The sequence below is a fragment of the Equus asinus genome, chromosome 7 (assembly GCF_041296235.1).
Source record: "Equus asinus isolate D_3611 breed Donkey chromosome 7, EquAss-T2T_v2, whole genome shotgun sequence".
Classification (NCBI taxonomy): domain Eukaryota; kingdom Metazoa; phylum Chordata; class Mammalia; order Perissodactyla; family Equidae; genus Equus; species Equus asinus.
In genome coordinates, this window is record NC_091796.1 from 24,679,848 (window position 1) to 24,702,847 (window position 23,000).

The window sequence follows — 23,000 nt, forward strand, 5'->3', positions numbered from 1 at the left end:
AGGGTGGGGGGTGGGGCTAGGGAAAGGAGTTAGGAGGCTGCGGGGAGGAGAGGGCGGGCTCCCAGAGACCAAAAGCGGCCAATCAGAGCCCGCCGGCTTCATTCGGAGAGCGGCGTGGGGCGTCGCCGCCGCCGCCGCGCGCGCCGGGGGCTGGTTAAGGCCATGAAACAAAAGAAAGCCTGAGAGGGGAGCCGCTGCCACCTCCGCCAGCCCGCCCTGCTGCCGTCCCCACCCACCCACCTAGTTACCTGCCTCTGCCTCCTTCCCCTGCCCCTCCACCCCGCCCTCTCCGGTCTCCGGGCGGCCCTGGCGCTCCTCATCCCGGGTCGCCGGCCCCGCCGCCTCCCCAGAGGAAAGGTGTTTGCGCGCTGAGCAGGGCCCGGGCCCTGTCCGCCATGGGGCTCGCCGCCCGCCGCGCCTGACCCGGCCGCCGCCGCCGCCGCCGCCATTGACAGCGCGCCGCCGCGATGCCGAGCGGCAGCTCCGCGGCCCTGGCCCTGGCGGCGGCCCCGGCGCCCCTGCCGCAGCCGCCCCCGCCGCCGCCCCTGCCGCCGCCCGCTGGGGGCCCGGAGCTCGAGGGGGACGGGCTCCTGCTGAGGGAGCGCCTGGCCGCGCTAGGCCTCGACGACCCCAGCCCGGCGGAGCCTGGCGCCCCGGCGCTTCGGGCCGCGGCGGCGGCGGCGCAGGGCCAGGCCCGGCGGGCGGCGGGGCTGTCTCCGGAGGAGCGGGCTCCGCCCGGCCGGCCCGGGGCCCCGGAGGCGGCCGAGCTGGAGCTGGAGGAGGACGAGGAGGAGGGGGAGGAAGCGGAGCTGGACGGAGACCTGCTGGAGGAGGAGGAGCTGGAGGAGGCAGAGGAGGAGGACCGGCCGTCACTGCTGCTGCTGTCGCCCCCCGCGGCCGCCGCCTCCCAGACCCAGCCGATCCCAGGCGGGTCCCTGGGCTCGGTGCTGCTGCCCGCCGCCGGCTTCGATGCCCGGGAGGCGGCCGCGGCGGCGGGGGTGCTCTACGGAGGGGACGATGCCCAGGGCATGATGGCGGCGATGCTGTCCCACGCCTACGGCCCTGGCGGCTGCGGGGCTGCAGCGGCCGCCCTGAACGGGGAGCAGGCTGCTCTGCTCCGGAGGAAGAGCGTCAACACCACCGAGTGCGTCCCGGTGCCCAGCTCCGAGCATGTCGCCGAGATTGTCGGTCGCCAGGGTGAGTGCAGGGAGGGGGGCCAGCTGGGCATGGCCCCGGGCGTGGGTGGGGAGTCGAAAGAAACGAGCTTGGGGCGGAAAAAGCGAACCCGGCGAGTCCCCAAAGTCCACCGCGAAGGGGTCTGGGAGGAGCCCGAGGGTCCACGAGACGAGAAGATGGGTCACCTTGCGAAAACCCACGATGTTCCGCATCTTTGCATGATAAAAGGTGTTAAGTTTCTCGAGCCACCCATTCCGGCTGTGTTCGCTTTAGTCGAGCCGTATTCGTGGAAGACCACGCTGGCGTGGCACCAAAAACCTCAGTAAGGTGGTAAAAGGTCGGGTCGGTTGTGGATTCAGTGTTGTGCACGGAAAGCTTCGAGACTGCAAGTTTGCGCAGCCGACCGTCTTGTAAAAGCACTCAGCTTCCCTTACAACAGCTTGTTCGGATGAAGAAACTGACAGAAATGGAGGCTGTAGACAGAGCTCATTCCAGAGGGGAAGGGGATGTTCAAGTGGTGGGTATTACAGCCGCCCCCCTCCGCCCCTCCGCTATTCAGAAACTTAGCTTTTGGAGAGCAGCCCAACTCTCTGTTGATCTTATTGTATTCCTTTTGATACATTTTAGCTCTCGAAAAGGCACATTGGCTACCTATTAGAACAGTTTAGTGTACACGATAAAGAAAAATTGAACAGTAAGGTAATTGAGTTAAGGAACTTTATGCGTTTATACAGTTTTCAGTAAATTTTCTTCACTTGCCAGCACACCAGTACTGCAGACAGACTCCTCCCACATTGTTCAGACAAAGGACCTATGTCTCAGATTCCAGGAGTAGATTTGTGAAGGTGGGGGAAGGGGATGCCCAGAGTACCTCTGTATCCGACATTTTTAGGGAAGGTCCTGTGCTCTTTAGTGTGGCTTTTTCCCCCTTTATTAAAGGAGCAGATATTACCTGCAGCTGCCTTATTACAAGATAGTTGGGCCTGCTCGATGCATGTCTCTTTAATGTTAGGTTGAGAGCATTGTTGGGGTCAAATAAAGAGAAATGATGGCGCTGCTGCTTAAATGATCTCATCTTTCCCAAGTGGTCTAAAGTACACATAAATAAGAGGTCTGTCGAAATGGTGGTTTCAAATATCAGAGTTGGCTCATTCTTACCTCTAGGATTTAAAAATGTAAGAAAAACCCATCTGAAATCTGGATAAAGGAGATAGCGTATTTCAGACTGCCTGATGATTGTACTTAAAGACACTGTTCAAAGCTGGTGCCAGGCAATTGAGAGTTTATTCTTATAGTTTGGTAAATAAGTCTCGCATGCCTTGTTTGTTTGAAACACTTAAGATACTATTCCAGGAGAGCACTGTTTCACCTTACGTAGGATAAAATTATAACATCTAGATTTATAGACCCAGAATGAGTTGGGCACTCAATTAAGAACATTGAGGAATTGCTATGTATTAAGCTTGTATTTTGTCAGGTGTTGAATTTATGGCGGTTGGGAATGTGAGGTTGATTCAGACAAACTTGCTGCCCTTAAGAAGCAAACGGTCTAATAAAGAGTGGAATAGCACTAAACTAATGTGTAGTTATGGCACTAACAGTAGTATGTGACAAGCAAAAGTCATACATATGAGAACATCAACCTAGGAGGGTTTTGGAGAATGGATAGGACTTTAACAAATGGAGATGGAAGAGACTGAGGAACAAGGTGAGGAAAGGTGCGGAGGAATAATCTCTAGGTATGATTGGAAAGCTGTGTTGTCTTTTTGATACTGAGGGTCTGTAAGGAAGAGTGGTGAAAAGGGGCTGGGGAGGTGTGTGTTCAGGCTAGAGTACGAAAAACCCTTAATGCCATGCTAGGATGCCACTTCCTCAGCACAAGTTGCTTCAGTGTGCTTATGGTGACAGTTTAGGATGACGAAGAGAACATTTATGTACTGGTTGTACTAAGGGACAAGATAATGATATCTTTTGTATATTTAGCTTAATACAAACTTTTGTCCTCTGTATTATAGCCTTTAAAGCACTATAAAATAGTCCTTAATTGTGCAAACTATCTTTATACAAATCCATTATTTTAAAAAAGGAAACTGTATTTGTTCCAAGTTTTTATTTTTTACCATCTATTAAATTATAGCAAATGAGATAAAGTCTTTAGTTTTTCTTTTTAGAGCTGTGCTTATTGGTTAATAAAGAAATTGAATCTTTTTATGTCAGGACGGGGAGACAAATTGCTGACTATTCCTTTTGCACTTAATATTTTCCCAGAGTTGACAGTACTGTTAAAAGTATGTTATCATCCTCTATCTTATCTTAAGAGCAGAAAATCTTGCCCTTTTCCTGTTCTGAACCACTCAACTTGTGGACCATTGACCCCTTTGCCACCCCCAGGCCTCAGCAGCACCATAATAAAACCTGTAAAGTATTTTCCCACTCCTCCAGAGAATTAGACAACTTCTAAGGTTCCCATCCTTTTACAGTGTGATAATTTCCCTTTTCCCTAAGTGAGTAAACGGGGCAGATCATTTAATTTACTTGTTTGCTTTGGATGAACTAAAGTTTCATCCTTAAGAATTATCTATTCTTGCCATTTTATTCATTGCCTGAAGTCATAATTTTCTGTTTGACATCTCTTAACTGGTTTTGGAAATAATTATGTCACAGATGGAGATATTTGTGACTTCAGCTCTGAAGCAAAGAGTAGGACAAATGGAATTCTGAGTCACATAGACTAGCAACTTATGTAGATGGCTGTTGGTTCCACTGTCTTTCAAAAGAACAAACCACTGCTTTTGATAGTGATGAAAGTTGACAGAGTGTTGACCTCATATTTATACTCCCTGGGAGCATATGGTTATTTGGAAAGGTTAAATTGACCCGTTTTTTTAAGGTTTGTATCTCATTTTGAAACCAACAGTACTGTAAAATAAAGCCAAGAATTAAACAGGCTTATTGATAACCAAAAATTTTTATAATATAGATGTCACAAGTAAACCTGACAACAGATTTAAGACGTAACTTTTTTTTAATGTAGTGCGTGCAAGACACGTTCACAGTGGTTAACAGGTTTAAGTCAGCAGACTTTGTTCCAGTTTGTATAGTTGCTGATAGCTAGTTAGACTAAAAAGTGCATTAAAATAGAACTCAGTACTACTCATTCTTAACTATATTATAAATAAATATTGTCATAAGTTCATTTAAGTACTTATAGCCCAAGATTTTATATTACTGTTTAAGATTAATGTGCATCTTCAACTGTTTTCATTTGAGTGACTTTAGTTGATGGTGTATGTGTGTTCTCTAACTTCATGGTCTAAAAAAGTCATCTCCAGCTTTTTTTAATTGTATACTGTCAAAAAATTTTAAACTTGTACTCCCAATATCTGAATATTTATATATGTTGATATATTATACATTTTTTTAACTTTTTTAAAGAATAAGGTAAAAATGGAAATTGGGTGGTTTTTTTCCTGCACTCCAGTGAATCCATCTTGCATGCTACTTTGGCTATCACTGAGCGAGACCCTTTTGGAAATGTTTTTCTTCTTTATTGAGCTACTCTTATCTCCACTGATCCCCAGTGGTTGTGTATATTGTCGCTTTTTAAACAATTAGTATATTACATTGTTTTAAATTGTCTTAAATGCATCCTTGTGACAGTTTTTCCCAGTGTCTTAGGGTGGAACCACTCTTGAAGTTCTAACACAACTGAAATAAGGTCTACGCATGTTTGTGCAAGAGAAAGCTTGATCTTGCTACACATAAATTCCCTCTTCAAGAAGACATATTTCTTGAGGAGAAACAGTTTCAGAACAATGCTAAAGTACAGTGTCTCTTTCTTTTATTGAGCAGGGGCAGGGGGCACGGGGGGATTGTTGCCCTTCTCTTTGCCAAGTACTGTGTTAGGTGCTTTCCCAGTATCAGTTAACCCTGCTAGGCAGTAATCCCTGTCTTACAGATGTAGAAACTGAGGTTCTGAAAGGTAACTTGCTCAAATAATGGAACTTGGATTTAGATCAGTTTGTCATCAAAGATAAAGTTCTCCCTCTACTTTGCTGCCTCAGTATTGAAGCATCATACTTGGGAAGATTAATAATATTTGGGGTTAATTTCTGCCCCAATCTTGAGTTGGGATGCTATATTTCTAGTATGCATAACTTGATATATCACTATCCACATTAATTTGCTTAATAAAATTTTGATGTCTCTAATACCCAGAAGACACAGTTTATCATTCTAATATTACAGTTTTAATGTGTCTAACTAAAAATTTGCTAAACATTTGTTATAGTTCAGAAAGTTAATTTGTTTGTATACGCACGCTAGCTTTAAAAATTAAATACTGTGGCTTTTGTAGGCTTTAAAATTTAAGTTAAATTGATAATAGTTTGTACTAGCTCTGGGCCCATTGGGAAAGGTTCAGTTATAATTGTTTTGCAGATAGGTGGGGAATCTACTGCCTTTTCTTCCTGCTTTATTCAGCTAATGAACTATCTTGATTCACTAGAGAGGAAATGGAAAATAACGTGGTAATTCAAGGGTGTATTTTCTACCCCCTCGTTACCAGTAACCTAAAAATGATCCAGGGAGTGTGGTATTTGAGAACTGTTACTCTGTTAGAGATGTCTATTTAGAAAAATTTCTAACAATGTTTATGGATTGGACTTCTAGGTAGTTCTTCTTACATCTTAAGTTTTCAAGGAAAGGGAGCATTGAGGTATAAGACAGTGCTTAATATTTTGTGGATTTGGTTTTGAGTGGATTTGATATTTGTGCAGATTGAAGAATTTAATGCTTTTGCCTTAAAGTGAATACAAAATTGTGTTAGAATGTATGTTTTAATATAAAAATACATACTGTAAACTACCCCAAATTGCCCTTAACAGTCTCTACTCAGCTGTGGTGTATTGGAAAGATCCAGCAATCAGAAATTAAAATTCCTAATTCTGATTACTCTGTGCTGATAACTCACTGTGTGATCTTGGGCAAGTCACTGAAACCCCCTAGGCTTTGGATTCCTCTTCTGCAGCTGGCTACAATCATATGTACAATACTTCTAGAGACTGAATGATACACAAATATATGGATATACATGAAACTGTAAGTGATAAGCACGTATTTTTGTTAAGTTAAATCTGAAATTAATTTAAACCACTCTGTTTAATCTCATTCACCTTTTCTCAGCTTGAGCACACTTTCACACATTATCTTCTTCTAATGTGACAGAACTAGAACCAACTGATTTCTGAATGCCTATGGGATACATGGCACTTCTGTCCAGATAGGCTTGAATTATCCAGTGATAACAAAGAACTCCAACATCTCAATATTAAAAAAGGTTTATTTCTCTTTTTTTTAATTGAAGTAACATTGGTTTATAACTTTAATATCCAAAATACAAAAAGAACTCATACAACTCAACAACAACAAAACAAACCAATTAAAAAATGGGCAGAGGATCTGAACAGACATTTTTCCAAAGATATACAGATGGCCAACAGGCACATGAAAAGATGTTCAACGTCACTAATTATTAGGGAAATGCAAATCAGAACCACGATGAGATATCACCTCATTCTCCTCAGAAAGGCTATAAAGACCAGAAAGGTTTATTTCTTATTCACAAGGACTCTGTTCATTTCAGTCTTTCAGGGACCCAGGCCAACGAAGCAGCCACCATCTCAAGTGTTGGCTGGTCTTCCCTTGTGCCAGAGGGATGAAAGTGGCATAGTACACTCTGGTCTTTAAATGTTAGACCTGGAAGTAGTAATTATCACATCCACTCATATTTCATTAATGAGAGCATGTCATCTGTCCACACCTAATTTCAAGTGAGGGAGAAAGTGCGTTACAACCATGTGCCCACAGGAGAGAGTAATATTTTATAACCTGTGGAACTGTTACAGAATTTTTTAAAATGTAATTTATGCCATGTAGAATTTGTAATTTACAGTTAAACTCAAAATGAAAAAAATACATAATGTTCATAAGATACTAAATAGGTAAGTATAATTGCAGTTTAAAAACTCCTTAGAAAACTCCAAATAGATTATGGATAATCTGTTTTAAAACCCCATTGATCTTTGGGTGATTCTAAAGCGATATATTTTTTATTAAACTGCATCTTAATGCTTTCCAAATGGCTTATATACCATAATTTGTGGGTTTACTTTTAACTGTCTTCCCATGGTACCACTAGGTACCATATATTAGACATTCATAAAGATTAAATCTGATAACTAAGCCTTTAACATAATTTTCTAATATTAGTATTACCAAGCCCAACAATGCTAAATTGAATGTATGCACAGCCTAATGCTGTTTGAATAGTTCAAGGCTTCATTTCATGACTGATTTTGAGAATTTTAAGTCACACTGCATAACCATAGGACCTTTCATACCAGTGTTTGGGATTTAAGAACAATTCATGTGGGCATGGTTTGTCGCCTTTGTCCAGTAAGCAAAACCTACAATTCATTGTATGTGGGGAAGCCTGATTTGACCACAAGTAAAGTTGTATCATGGAATAATGAGACCAGGCCTTAAAATAATAAAGAGAACTCTAATAAAAACTGCAGAGGTAGGTGAAGAGAAGCATAAAGTAGTTGGTCTTGAACATGGTTGGAGGTTTAATCTCACAACAAATGGGGGTCGGAGGGGGAATAGTTCCAAACAACTAGAAAATCTCCCTAGTTACCAGTGTAAAAGTGTTTGCTCTTTGCGCTGACCTTTCTATTACTGTCTCCCTTTCTGTACCATTCTCCCCTCCCCTTTGGCTTATCTTCTACCTTTCTACCAGTGCCCTTTAGTATACTGTAGGAAAGGACATTGAACTTGGAATCAGAAAACTTGTTAGACGCCTGATTTCACCATTTGTTGCATGTGACCTTAGACAAATCTCTTAACCTCACTGAGTCTCGGTTTAGGAAACCCCTAAAACACCCTCTCCCCCACCCCCCATTTGTTGTGAGGATCAAGTTTGAGAAGATGTCAGTATAAATTCACTGTGCAATGGAAAGTATAGAGATAATAAATTATATATGAGGTAGGGTAGAGTTTATAAATTTTTTTTACTGCTAGATTTGTACTCTGGACAAATACTAGTTGAAACCAAGAATTGTCATTTTAGTAAGTTTTTCCTAGGGCATACCAATAACTAAATGATCTACAGTATATTTTTTAGAAATATACAATATGTCTTAAAATTTATCTAAAGTCAGAGCTTTTGAAATGTGTTTGCTGGTAAAGAGCTAAGCTAGTCTGGAAGAGAATCATTTACGAATGAATTTGATTCCATTATATGGTAGCCAAACAGAAGTAATTCTAAGGTTTCTATTAACATCCTCTGATGTGCATGAACTTAATTTAAAAATCCCCAGTTAGGGAAATTGTTGTGCCTTCATCTCTAATTTACACCCTTTTCTGGGTGTTGCAGCTTTAGTGAAAGGCCAAATATGAGCCTTTTTTTAAATTTAGTATTTTGATCCTCTTGTCTTAACCGAGTGAAGAAGGAGGGGGGATTTTAGATTTAGTTTAACCTGTATTTGTAAAAATACCTTGTACCTGCAGGGAATTCTCCACTCCCAAGAATCAACTAGGAGAATAAGGCAGGTTGAGAGAATGATGTATTTAGGAGTCATTAGTTTACAACTTTAGGCAATTCTAGGCTTCAATTTTCTTCAGGTATAAAATGAAATTGAACTAGATTATCTTTTGTAGCTCTTATATTCTAATTCTTGTCCAAAAAGAGTCCCTAAAATCATGCGAAAGTAAACTAGGTTTCAAATTACCAGTTAGATGGACTTCAACATATCCTCCTAGTTTTGTAAAGTTTCTAACATCTTAACGTGCTTTTCACAACCTAAATATAAATTTTATCTTTAAGAGAGAAATTCTTTAAATGTTTGAACTTCCTATAGAAAATTGATTCATTTGATTTTTAAAAAATAATAAACCTTTAAGTGTGTCAGGCAGTGTGTCATTTCATTTGATCCATTCTTATTTCCACCATACAGATAAGGAAACAGATTTATGGAGATACAGGTGACTTAACCAGGGTCTCAAGCTAGTAGAATTGGAGACCTCAACACGCCTATCTCAGTGAGTAGCAGAACAAGCAGACAGAAAATCAGCAGGGATATAGAACACTTGAACAGCACCACAACCAACAATCTAAGAAAAGGAAATGACAAGTCAATATCTGTACATGAGCATGTGTAGACATCAAGTCCTTTTGGTGCTTAAAGTTGATATAAGTCAGTGAGGGCGGCCTGAATCTTAGTCATGTTTGCATCCTTGATGTCAGTTAAAATACCTGAAACAAAGTAGATGCTTGCCGTTTATTTTATTGAACTGAATTGTTGGATTAGAAACTTGCCATTTTATTGTTTATTGTTTTAGGTTCCATATTGTGGTATTTGGGGTTTTCTTCCCTCTTTCCTTTATCCCTAACTCCTTACCTAAGGAGCAAGTCAACCTCAAGTTGTTTGGAGTTTTGATTTTAAGGACAGTAGATGCTGCTTGATTTAAGGCATTAGATGTCCATATGAATTCTGGTAATAAGCAAAACTAAAATCACGTTAATGAAGCTGTTTGAAGTGCTGTCATAATGAGACAGTATTCTTAACAAAAAATTTCAGAAAATTTTACCTTAGAAGAGCTACAAGAAGGATGCTTGAAACCTAGAAAGGAAAGTTATTATTTCTGTATTGTGCATTTAGGAATGCATTGCAATGCTAATCTAAACAATTTATTTAAATGTTGGATTAAGTTGTGTGCATAAGAAGCACTCCCTTATTGGGATTTAGCTGATATTCATCGATCTTTGAAGATAGAACACTGAAATTGAGTCCTTGTAAAGTTAAAGGAACTTTTGAGTCGTCTGTCTAGACTTTTAAATAGCCTTCCAAGAGGAAAAGGACCTCATTTTCTATAAAATCATTAAATATGACCCCCCCTTGTTAATTCTAATACATCATGAAACATGAAATAATGTGTTCCTCTAATTCTTTTAGAGAAAAATAGTATGGTGCAGTGAGAGGAGTGTAGAATTAAGACAACTTGGGTTTGAGATCTGACTTTCCACCTGAGAGGTCTTGAACACTTCACTTAAGCTGTTTTCTGCCCTTCCTAAAGCACTCTATTTGACGATTAAATCAGAATGTATCTGGGAAAGTTTGGAAAACTGAAAAGTGTGCTACAAATTTTTATTATTTCAAAGCTAAGCCTATTGGCTCAATTTACTCATGAAATACTTGAAGGTAGTGGGGGAGGTGGTCAGAGAAAGGTTGAATAATCCAAAAAGCTACCCTTTACTAAGCATCTACTTGAATTACAGGCATTGTAATAAGCATTTTTAGTACATTATTTCGTTTAATCCTTGCAACAAACAAGTGAGTTGAAGTATCCTTAATTATAGTTCCTCACATATGAAGGAGAGATAGAGGGTTAGTGGCCTATTAAAATTCACAAAGCTGGTTAGTGGTGATCTGTCCAAAGTCTTGTGTTCCCATTACTCAACCTACCTTTCCTTGAGGAAAGGCAGAATAGATATATGTATGTGAAATACGGTAGCATTTGATTGTCCCAGGTACTTTTGAGACTTTACAAGGAAGAGGTGACTATTTCCTAGGAGAACAGGGACTCAGTCAAAAAATATAAATATTGGAAAGGCCCTAGGGTTTGAGTGACCTGATTGACATTGAAACCACGAGTAACTGGTGATAGATTGGAACCTAGGCCTGCAGATAATCTGTTTTTTTGCTCCCTACATTGTTTCATTTAAACTGGACCTTGGAAGATTCGTGTGTGGGAGATCTGGTAATAAGAGTCGTATTTGTATTTGTATTATTCTTGAGTTCATAGAGCCTTTCACACAGACAATCTCATCTTTTCCAAATGGCCATGTTTGTTACTCAGAAGATGTAGGATGGGAGGGGGACATACAAGGAGAGTTTCCTGGGTTATTTAGGGAAATATCTGAGCTGAGATAGAACAGGAACAATGCGTGTTGAGACAATAAAATCTGGGAGAAGGTAGGTTCATGGCCACTTCATGGGAAGACGGGTGGGGGGCCCTGGGGGAAGGATCTAAATATCAGGCCAAGGAGTTCTGAATTTCTCAAAGGTAAAAAGAGCTATTCAAGGAGTTTCACTCCCACTCCTCATTTTCATTAAAGTGTGTCTGTATACTCATTTCCCAGTACGATCCTTTCCCCTTCAAAACAAAACTACTTCGGGGAATTTTTGAAGAAAGGTATACCCCGAGGATGACGCAAACTGAAAATACACAGATAACACAGTTTTGGTGTTTGTTTGTAGGGGTTTTAGCTTTCTTAATTCACCTTGTAATATATATGTAGCTAATTTATTAAATGAATGGAAAACAGTGAATTTAATTTCTGGAAAACAGAATCCTCTTTGTCTAAAATCAGAAACACTTCACATAACATTCAGGCTTCTTTCTTTAAAAAACAAAACAAATTCTTTGCACGTACAAGATAGAGTTTAAACTTCCTGGCCTGACATTGAGGACGTCCATTTCTCCATCTAGCCCTCTCCCTTGCCATTCCACCCTCCAGGTCTCCTGCAGCTCCCATGGTCCCTAGCAGGTGCTGTCTCCTGATAGCCATCTTGTCCTCTTGATTCCCACTTCGGCGCTTGTAGTTCCCTTCGCTCTCCTCCTTGCCTGGCAAAACCACTTTCCTCAAGCCTACGTTCAAATGCCTTTGAAGCTGCCTTTTTTTTTTTTTTTTAAACATTGGCAACAGATACTAGCTCAGATGCCAATCTTCTTTTTTTCTTCTTCTTCTTCTCCCCAAAGCCCCCCAATAAGTAGTTGTATATTCTAGTTGTGGCTCCCTCTGGCTGTGCTATGTGGGATGCCGCCTAAGCGTGGCCCAATGAGTGGTACCACGTCCCTGCCCAGGATCCCAACCTGCGAAATCCGGTGCCGCCGAAGCAGAGTGCATGAACTTAACCACTCAGCCCCGGGCGGCCCCCCTTTGAAGCCTTCGTGCCTGTACTGTAAGCACTACAGTCGTCTTTATTTCTATACTCCCACTGCTTTGTATGTCTATTTTCATTAAAGCAGTTATGTCAGTATAGTTTACATGACTGTTTCCCCTCTAGACTTTGAGCTCCTTGAGAGCAGAAATTATGATAGTTCTTTTGTATCACCTGGAATCAGCACCTGCACCTTTATAGGGAATTTAATATTTGAAGGGGTAAGTTCAACGATTAGGCTGATCTTTTTTGTCACAATTGGTGAATGTTTTTGGGCCAGGGAAGGCGAGATTTAGCTAGGAACACCTAGGCAAAGCCCTTAGGATAAGTGGAGGCCAGCTTTTACTTGTGCATCTCCTACCAAATTACTCACCTCTTGATATAAACACCTGTCTTCTCAAAACCCTGGGTTATACATTTCTTTACTACCTGTTTTGAATTTTCGCTCCATCCCTTCTCCCTATTCAAATGCCTGTGATCCCCAAACTTTTCCCCTCTAAATCTAGCCACTTTCCTGGGCTTTGGGTTACTATTCCTGGGTTAGGGTTTAAAATTTTCATGAGCCAAATACTTTCCTTGATTCAGTAGCCAGGGACTTGGAAGGAAGAGAAAATAATTGGAGGAAAGGAAAATAGTAATGTGGTAGGCAAAATAAACCTCCTTCCCCCAAAGATGCCTACACTCCCATCCTCTGCAAACTGTGAATATATGTGTGAAGTATGGACCTTGAGATGGGAATGTTGTCTGAGATCATCTGGGTGGGCCCAGTGTCATCACATGAGTCCTTAAAAGTGGGAACCCTTTCTCAGATGGGTCAGAGATAATGAGAAGGGGAGAGATTTAAAGCGTGAGAAGGATTCAACCTCCATTGCTGGCTCTGAAGATGGAGGAGGGGGCGCCACAAGCCAAGGGATGTGGATGGCCTCTAGAAGCTGGGAATGGCCCTCAGCTGACAGCCAGCAAGGAAGCAGGGAGCTCAGTCTTATAACTGTAAGCTACTGAAGTCTCACAATAACCTGAAGGAGCAAGGAAAATAGATCCTCCTCTATGTTAGCCCTGTTGAGACCCATGTCAGACTTCTGACCTACAGAACTGTAAAAATTAGAAATTTGTCATGTTGAAGCCAATGTATGCAGTAACTTCTTATGGTAGCATTAGAAAACTAAAGTGGATAATAAGCAGTTAAGGAACAGAAAGAGATTTCTGGATGAGGCCTCCATTTTCCTTCTAGCTCTCAGCTCCTAGAGGCCACCTCCAGTTCCTAGCCATGAGGTCGCCATACGCTGTTCACAATATGGATTGTTTGCCTTCTTCCAGACTAGCCAGAGCATCTCTCTCTGACTGCTACTTCTGAGATCAGGTGGAGAAAACTCTTAAACGACTGTCGATTAGGTCAGGCCCGCCCAGATAGTCTGGATAGTCTTCCTGTTTTTAAGGTGAATGATTTGGACCGTAATTACATCTACATTGTAGACTGTAATTCTACATCTGGCTCTGTTTTTTTGTTTTTTTTTTTTTAAAGATTTTATTTTTTCCTTTTTCTCCCCAAAGCCCCGCCGGTACGTAGTTGTATATTCTTTGTTGTGGGTCCTTCTAGTTGTGGTATGTGGGACGCTGCCTCAGCGTGGTCTGATGAGCAGTGCCATGTCCGCGCCCAGGATTCGAACCAACGAAACACTGGGCCGCCTGCAGCGGAGCACACGAACCTAACCACTCGGCCACGGGGCCAGCCGCACATCTGGCTCTTTTGTTATAAGTACATCATTCCACATGTTTCATGGAACGAAAAAGTGGCCTTAAAGATGATCTAGTCTAGCAGTTTTAAACTTCTGACTGTGACCCCTCAGCAGACGAACATTTTATGTTGCAGCCCATTGTGCACATCACTGAAATATTTGGAAGACATTGAGTTCTTTGCTTTTTTTTTAAATGGTGGTTGCAGCCGTGGTTTGAGAAACACTGAAGATGGGATCTTTTCAATTCCCCTTCTCCCTTTCAACTCCTCTCCCAGCATCAGAGGACCTCTCCCTCTTGATTGCTGAGGCCGCTGGTAGGGGAGATTCCCTGTACCCTGGAAAAGCAAGACAGACCTTTGGCTCTACCAGGGAGTGAGAGGACCAGAATTCTGGCTGCAGCTAGAGGGTTTTCAGGTGAAATGCAGCCGCAGCCACAGTGATATAGAAAGGGGAAATGGGTTCTTATGCCAGGGAGGTAAGTGGGAGGCTTTTTTTATTTGCGGAATTTACTTCCAAATCAAAATAAAATTATAACATGAAAACACGGCTTGCCATATGTTGGTTTTTATCTGTAGCTGTAAGAAAACAATTGTTAGTCCTTACTCTTAAAATTAAAAACCCTTGTTCGGCTTTGAGGTTATGAAGTCATTTACCCTACTGTTCATACAATTCTAAAATAATCTCAGTACTGGCCAGAAGTCTAAAATGCTAAGTCTAGTAAAATGTATGATTTCTTTATATTTAATTTTTAAAAATTATCTAACTTAATTATGTTTATTTGAAAAAGTAATGCATTTGTATGGCTCACAATTTATAAAAAATAACAGTGTACAAGGAAAATTAAATCTCCCTCCTATCCAGAGTCAACTAGTTTTATGACTGCATGTTATTCCATTATAAGCTGTACTAGCCTCATACTAATACAGTAAGTAATATAATACAAAAGCTGTTTTGCAAGTCTTTTACAGAATCCCTTTTTATGAGTGAGGTCATAGGGGCAGAAGGGTACCTGCAGCTGTGATTTTGATAGATACTGTGGCGAATGGCCCTCAGGCAGCTGATACTCTCAGTAGCTGAATATGAGGGTCCTTTGCCCCATTCTCACTAGCACTGTTTTTGATCTTTGCTTTTAATGTTTGACAGTCTTATAGGTAGGAAATGATACCTCATTTCACATGAAAATGAGAATTTTCAAGTTTAGAGCCACTTACATATTTCCTTTTCTGTAAACTGTTTCACCACTTTTTCTGTTGTTTTGGGGGTTTGATATGTAGTATGAGTGTATGAGTATGTGTGCAAGAGAGAGAGAAATTAATCATTTGTGATGTGAGTTGTAAATCATTAATTTTTTTACCTTGTTTTTGGTGACTTTTACCATGCAGCAATTAAAAAAAAGGACAGTAACTTATCAGTACTTTTATGGCTTCTGAATTTTGTGCCCTTCTTAAGATTATAAATTCTTCCATGATTTTCTAAATATCTTTGAATTTGCAAATAGAAACTCAATCTAAAATACTCCAGGAAGCTCTTTACGACCTCCACCTGCAAAATAATAAAATCGGTTTGTTTTGTCTCCTTTAGTTTGTGTCACCTATTTAGAACTCTGCCTATTCAAATTGTCCTCAACTTTAGAATGTATATATTTTCAAGAAATCATGTGTTGGTTGTTTTGAACAATATGTAGGTTTCTATAGAAACAATATTATGATTGATGAGATTTCCTATAGTCCTAATCAGAGTTTAGGCTACTCTGTTAAAACTGTCTTGTAAAATTTAGGAGAGAGAAAGAACACTTTATTGTATTTTTGTTGGGAGTGGCTTAAAAGGAGTTGGCTTTGCTAACCTGTTGCCTCTTTCCCCTGATCTGCAAAACCTAAGCACATGGCCCTTTTGGGCAGGGTAGGCCTGTCTTACTTCCCTGTTTCAGAAGTGGTCCGTGGGCAAAACATTCGTCTTATGTCTTCCTAGTGATCCATGTATTAAACACCTACTTATTAGTACCAACCATAGTTAAGATAGTGTTCTGTGTACCTTTAGACGTGTTTTCTTAGTTAATATACCTACTGGGTATTAAACAAAAAGTATTCTACTGAGGTGCAACTGATAGTTGCTTGTAGTCTGAAGTATTTGAGTTTTGTTTTGTTTTTTTTCAGTATTTTCTCTTTTGTGCTTTCAATGTTGTGAAAGTATCTCTGAGAGTTCTTTTTTTTTAGGATTTTATTTTTCCTTTTTCTCCCCAAAACCCCCCAGTACATAGTTGTATCTTTTTAGTTGTGGCATGTGGGATACCGCTTCGGCATGGCTTCATGAGCGTTGCCATGTCCACGTCCAGGACTCAAACTGATGAAACCCTGGGCCGCTGAAGTGGAGAGCACGCAAACTTAACCACTTGGCCACGGGGCTGGCCCCTAGAGAAGTTTCTTAATTCAACTCTTTCATGGTCAATATTAGTAAGAGTTGAGAGGGGCCAACCCTAGACCCTTAGGCTAGTTCTCTCTTTTTCCTTAATGGAAATTGCCCAGTGTTTTTCTGCATGATCAGGACCCTCTTTGTTAGAAATGTGATGCTAGCAGACTGCCTTCTTGTCAAGCTGTAGCCCAGAGTATAAACTCATGTGTCCGGATAATAACACTAACAGCCCTGCGTGTGTAGTATGAACAGTTACGCGTTCACATCACCCCTTTCAGAATTTCTTAGGCGTCTCTCCATGAGTCACATATTACCCAAAGGAAAGTGATCTCACTTCTCAGCCCCAAGCAGTACCTACTGTGCTGAGTGAGGGAGTCTCCTGGAGATTGAGCCGGTATAGATGATAAGTAGATAAGGAAGTTTTATTGCTCTGGTCTCCCAGTTCACTTTCTATCATGGAGCAAAAGCAGGTATAGCATTTTTTTATACTCAAAAGTTACGCTATCAATTTAACCTTCTTTATAGTTCATTGTGGATGTAAACTTATAGTAGCACAAAATGCAGTTGTCGTGTTTTACAGTAGCATAAGTTGGATTCATTGTAGTAATTTCTTGATATCCCCCAAGCCACTCCCTCCCCTTGGCCCTTCTTACCTCATCTAGTTACTGTACTAAGTGCTTTGCTTGCAGTTTTGCTTTTAGCCAGTTTCTGCCGCCTGCCCCTGAGTCTTCTCAAATGAATGTAGCCTTCAGGTTAGAGTAAACCTGACTCTGAAAGTGTTTTCATGATAAGTACCGAGAATTTAGCAGTGAGAAGGCAGCCATTTCTTCATAAGTTCCACAGTTTGTTAGACGGGGGAACAGGATCTTCATTTGCGGTTAAGATTCAAAAGTTCAATGGTAGGCTGAGTAAAGTTCTGTTGAATATGCTATAATTGAAGTTGGCATAATTAACTCCCTTGAACAAGGTTGGATTAGCACTATGGGGCCAGAATGTGAAAGTCTTGAAAAGCTCAGCAAAAGAAACTTAGATGCAAAGCAATATGTACAAGAAAGGCCTAGTGTTCTTATATTAAAAACAGTGATCTCTGTTGCAACAAATGGTGTATGGCCACCCCATAGCAGATACTTACAGTCAACCATCCAGTGCTTTGGGAATGTTCAGGAAGGACACAAACCAGTCCTGAGGGAGAGGAAGCTTCATTAGAGGAGGAGACATCTAAACTAAAATCTGAAGGGCTAGCAGGAGTTAGACAAGCAGAGCTGGGAGTAAAAAGGCAAGGAGAAAGGAACATTCCAGTCATGGAAGCAAGGAAGCATGGATGGGAGTTTTAATATGGTGGAAGCATACTGCAGAGTTTAGGAAGTGAGGGAGAGGAAAGGAGAGTGGTAGAGAAAGCTAGAGAGGTGATCAGGTACCGGGTAAAGAGGGGCCTTGTCTGCTAATATTGTTTGGACTCTATCCTTATGGTAAAAAGGAAGCCATTAACGCACTTTATGCAAAGAAGTGATCATGTGGTCTGTTTTGTTTAGAAAGCATCATCTGACTATAGTGAATATAGAGGATGGATTGGAATGAGGACACTGAAAATAAGACCTATTTGATGAGGGAGGGGGCCACTATTGTAGTTATGCATGTTAGAAATTATGTATATAAAGACTTAATTTTTGTACATTATTAATTTATTGGGGGCAAAAAAAGAAAGAAAAAGACCTGTCCAAATTGTGACATGTGTCTTCAACAGCAGCTAACTTCTTTATTTTGAGGAACTAAGAATAGCATGATATGTTCATGAGACCCCATGTATTCTCGCAAGCTTCATATTGAGATCTTTGAAAAGTATAATCCCAGAGTTTTATGCGTTAGTTGTATATTTGGCATTTTAAGTTACAGTTTGAAGCCCTCTAATCTTACACAGTTGGCACTGGTAATGGGTGATTATTCAGAAAGTTGATTTGAGAATTAGGGATAGTTACGCATATGTGTGGTAGATATTTTATTTTAACTTAAATATACTTAGGATTTGGGGCCAAAGCCTTTTATTTGAGAATGGATCTGCCAATCAAAGTAGTCCTTCAGTAAAACCATCTCCAATGCCCATATTCCATACAATTTTGATTTGTTTCTTTTGAGTTTAGCAAGAACTTTACAGTGAGTGAAAAGTCATCCTATTTTAGCTTTTTATTCCGGGCTTTTACACTTGTCTCACTCATATGTAGTTCAACAGCACCTTTTTTTTTCTTTAAGGTACTCATCTTTATTGAAATTTTCAAAAATAATCAACTTAATTTTCACACAAGCACGTCTTTTTGCATTCATATTTCGCTGGCTTATGTAATAGTTAATTTAGTTAATGTATGGTAGGAGTACAACTAGCGTAAACAGATGGAGATAAACACAGCTGATTCATAGTAAGCCTAAAACTCAACTGATAGGAGCAGAAGTGAGATGAGCACTTTGCTGTTGTCATCAGTTGAGTTTTACAGAGGAAAGAGTAATGTTAAGTTAAAATAAGACAGTTAAGTGGAAATCAGTTAAAGAACTTCTGTCCTATCGTATAGTTTTGCAAAATTTGAGGCTTTTGGACTAAAAAAAGACCATAGATTTTGATGTCAGACGAGGTTTAACTCTGGCTCTGCCACTTAGTAGCTTTGTGAACTTGGATAAGTTGTACAATTTTTCTGCACTTCATTTTCCTTAGCAATAAAAGGACTGTCATAGTCTAGTTATTGTGTAGGTTAAATGAGAAAATATATTAGTGGTTTTTCTTTGCCACCAACACTCTGCAAGGTAGTAAACTAGTAGTGTTCTGAAAGTCAGAGCCACTCATGGTAGAGCTTGCCTGTGTAGAGCTCTTCATGCGTCATTCGCAATGACTAATAATGAGAGGAAGAAAACGGGAAGCCTGACTTCTGAGTTAGGACCTCCCAGTCAAGGTGCCACCTCTTCCCAAGTGAAAGACGAGCAGACAAGATCTAGGAGCATTAGTGGATTAGAAAGCATTATCATCATCTAGTGATGTTTTTAATGATAAAGGGAAAACTCTAAAACTTAAAGAAAAAAAAACTGCCCAGGAACAGACTATCTAGCTTGAAAGGAGCTTTCTGTGATTTGTTTTTATAAATATTGTTGAAGTAAATGTTGATTCTTCTGAAATGTTTTCTTTCTAACAGGTTGTAAAATTAAAGCACTGAGAGCCAAGACAAACACGTATATCAAGACACCTGTTCGTGGTGAAGAGCCCATTTTTGTTGTCACTGGACGGAAAGAAGATGTTGCCATGGCCAAAAGAGAAATCCTCTCAGCTGCAGAGCACTTCTCCATGATTCGTGCATCTCGAAACAAAAATGGCCCTGCCCTGGGAGGGTTGTCATGTAGTCCTAATCTGCCTGGTCAGACCACCGTTCAGGTCAGGGTCCCCTATCGTGTGGTAGGATTGGTAGTTGGACCCAAAGGAGCAACTATAAAAAGAATTCAGCAGCAGACCCACACATACATAGTAACTCCAAGCAGAGACAAGGAGCCCGTCTTTGAAGTGACAGGGATGCCCGAAAATGTTGACCGAGCACGAGAAGAAATAGAAATGCATATTGCCATGCGTACAGGAAACTACATTGAGCTCAATGAAGAGAATGATTTCCATTACAACGGTACCGATGTAAGCTTTGAAGGTGGCACTCTTGGCTCTGCATGGCTCTCCTCCAATCCAGTTCCTCCTAGTCGTGCAAGAATGATATCAAATTATCGAAATGATAGTTCCAGTTCTCTGGGAAGTGGTTCCACAGATTCCTACTTTGGAAGCAATAGGCTGGCTGACTTTAGTCCAACAAGCCCATTTAGCACAGGAAACTTTTGGTTTGGAGATACACTACCATCTGTAGGCTCAGAAGATCTTGCAGTTGATTCTCCTGCCTTTGACTCTTTACCAACATCCGCTCAAACTATCTGGACTCCATTTGAACCAGTTAACCCACTCTCTGGCTTTGGGAGTGATCCTTCTGGTAACATGAAGACTCAGCGTAGAGGAAGTCAGCCATCTACTCCTCGTCTGTCTCCTACATTTCCTGAGAGCATTGAACACCCACTTGCTCGGAGGGTTAGGAGCGACCCACCTAGTACAGGCAACCATGTTGGCCTTCCAATATACATCCCTGCTTTTTCTAATGGTACCAATAGTTACTCCTCTTCGAATGGTGGTTCCACCTCTAGCTCACCTCCAGAATCAAGAAGAAAGCACGACTGTGTGATTTGCTTTGAGAATGAAGTTATTGCTGCCCTAGTTCCATGTGGCCACAACCTCTTCTGCATGGAATGTGCCAACAAGATCTGTGAAAAGAGAACGCCATCATGTCCAGTTTGCCAGACAGCTGTTACTCAGGCAATCCAAATTCACTCTTAACTATATATATATACATAAATACTATATCTCTATATGGACTCGTAAAGGCATGGGTATAATGGTACCCCCAGTAAACTTCCTAATGAATTCTTATGACTGTTATCAGGCTTTATTGGGATTAGGCTAAAGTTGTTAGTAAACTTATAAAAGGCTGCTATGGTAACACTAAACCTAAGTGGTCTCTTGTCTATTAGTTTGGTTTGAATTATTAATACTATCCTGTAGACCCAGAGACATAGCTTGTATAAGAATTGCTAATGCTGAAGTTCAACTCGGCTGAGTGAAGATAATCATAGGCTGTGTGAGCCTATGAGAAAAGTATATACGTCTAAGATTTCAAAACAATGGGTCCCAAAGCCTAACCACATTAAGAGTTTATGGAGGGTACTTGGCATTACAGATGATTCAGACACTTCCAGTGCTGCCTTCTTTACACTGCCAGTTTTGACAAAACAGGTTTGTTTGTTTTTTATTTTACAACAACTTATGCCTAATTCTGCAGGATTGCAAGTAACTTTTTAATGCATTGCGATTACTTATTGGTAATAACAAGGCTGATGGCAGTTTACTCAATCACTGGTTATAATTTGGGACAAAAACTGCTACATTGACCTTCATCTCGCCCAGAGTGCTCACGGCTGGTATGATCAGTGGATCAGGAATGCAGTTGTGTCAATTGTGAATTCCTACCCATTGCCTCCCTCTGTGAATGTGGAAATGGCCGCCTGGGTTTTCCCATTTCAGGAAGGGCTTTGGGATGCACCTATATTGGCTAATAATTGAGGATGCAAACATTCCATTCATTAGTCTGATCAAGCTATTGATTAATTTTTAGGTTATAGTTCAAAATGTGAAACATTTTATGTTCAATCCATACTTGTCTTGCACATTATAAATATATTTTTATTTTTTAGTAATTTGGGGGAGGGGGAGACAGGGATAATAACGCCCTTAGCATAATTCACAAAAGCAGCTGTGACGAGCTCCCGTCAGTTTACTTCATTTCAAAACTGTTTCCAATCACAGGGAAAGAGCTCTGTAAACTCCACTTTTACATTTCACCTGTGGATGTCCATAACTTCATCCTCAGTATGTTCCCAAATCTGTGCTGGCATTGAAAGGACAAAACATGATACTGGTGGGTTTTTCTACTAATTATTTTTTGAAGCGTTATTTTCCCAACACAAAAGAGCTTTTTTTCTCAGTATAACAAAAATTGAAATCCTATGTGTATTGAATAGTAAATAGACAAATTTTATTTTTTATTTCCACTTGAAGAGTTACATTTCGTATAAAAGTTTACAAATAACGGTTTTTATTTTGATTTTTTCAGTATAAAAAATTGCCTTGATGGCATATTATGATGTAATGCTAATTGCTTGTAGAATAGTTAAATGTCAGTATTGAAACCTAATCTTTAGCTGCCGTCTTGTAGATATGAACGAATGTTCACCAAGCATGTATTTTGTATTTTGTTGCATTGTACACTGCAACTAATAAGCCAAGGAATCAACATATATTAGGTGCGTGTACTGTTTCTAAAAACCACAAACTAAGAATGATAAATTATCAATATAGTTTAGTATTTGCTAATTTTACTACACTCTTTTGTTATGTATATGTAGGGAAGTCATAGGGATTATAAATTCAATTTGAGTAAAGTTTAAAACCATATATTTTATGATAAAGGGCCTTTAACTTAAGATGGCCAAAGCACTGATATTATATATTTGCTGTAAAGAGAATTATAAGAGTTTTATTTTTCTGATATTAAAAGTTACTTAATAAAGACTTGTTTCCATTAACTTGAATGTATTCTCCTTGGTGTTTTTCATGTAATCATTAGTTTAGACTGGACGATAGCTAGCTGTTTGCCAGAATTGAAAATTTCCTCTTAGAAAGTTTTCTCTGTCTCTAGCTACCTGTTTTCTTTCTGGTAGTGACTTTTGTGTGTGTGTTCTTAGTGTTGAATGTGTTGTTAATGCTTCTATCTGAATTTAGCTTTTTCTTTAAATGAGTGGTACATTATGGTAAAATTAGGGATTTAGGTAGTTTTAGATTGTTTAGTTGCATATTTGTGTAGTTGACCACAAATAATCATCATTAACCGAATTCTAAGTAATATAGTAAATGACTTTTTATACATTAATGTCAACTAAAATCCTGAGTCCAACTTAGATTCTACTCAGTTTCTGTCTTTTGTTATGGATTCTTATCACCAAATCTGTAAAACTAATTTTTTTCTAATATGAAGGTGCAAGTTTTTAACTTTCAGTT

At 40.2% G+C, this 23,000-nt stretch overlaps 1 protein-coding gene across 1 annotated transcript; it reads left to right on the top strand.

Moving 5' to 3' along the window:
• The first annotated feature begins 324 nt into the window (after window positions 1-324).
• Window positions 325-22,534, top strand: MEX3C (mex-3 RNA binding family member C). The gene is made up of 2 exons (XM_014846122.3): window positions 325-1,197; window positions 19,498-22,534. Exons 1-2 carry the CDS (start codon window positions 468-470, stop codon window positions 20,721-20,723), a joined length of 1,956 nt encoding a protein of 651 aa, XP_014701608.3. The 5' UTR covers window positions 325-467; the 3' UTR covers window positions 20,724-22,534.
• Window positions 22,535-23,000: the final 466 nt, after the last annotated feature.

Excerpts from the sequence above, each read along its gene's own strand:
- MEX3C (XM_014846122.3), top strand. The coding sequence starts at position 468 with ATGCCGAGCGGCAGCTCCGCGGCCCTGGCCCTGGCGGCGGCCCCGGCG. Across the intron at positions 1,198-19,497 it reads CGAGATTGTCGGTCGCCAGG|GTTGTAAAATTAAAGCACTG; the intron begins GTGAGTGCAGGG and ends TCTTTCTAACAG.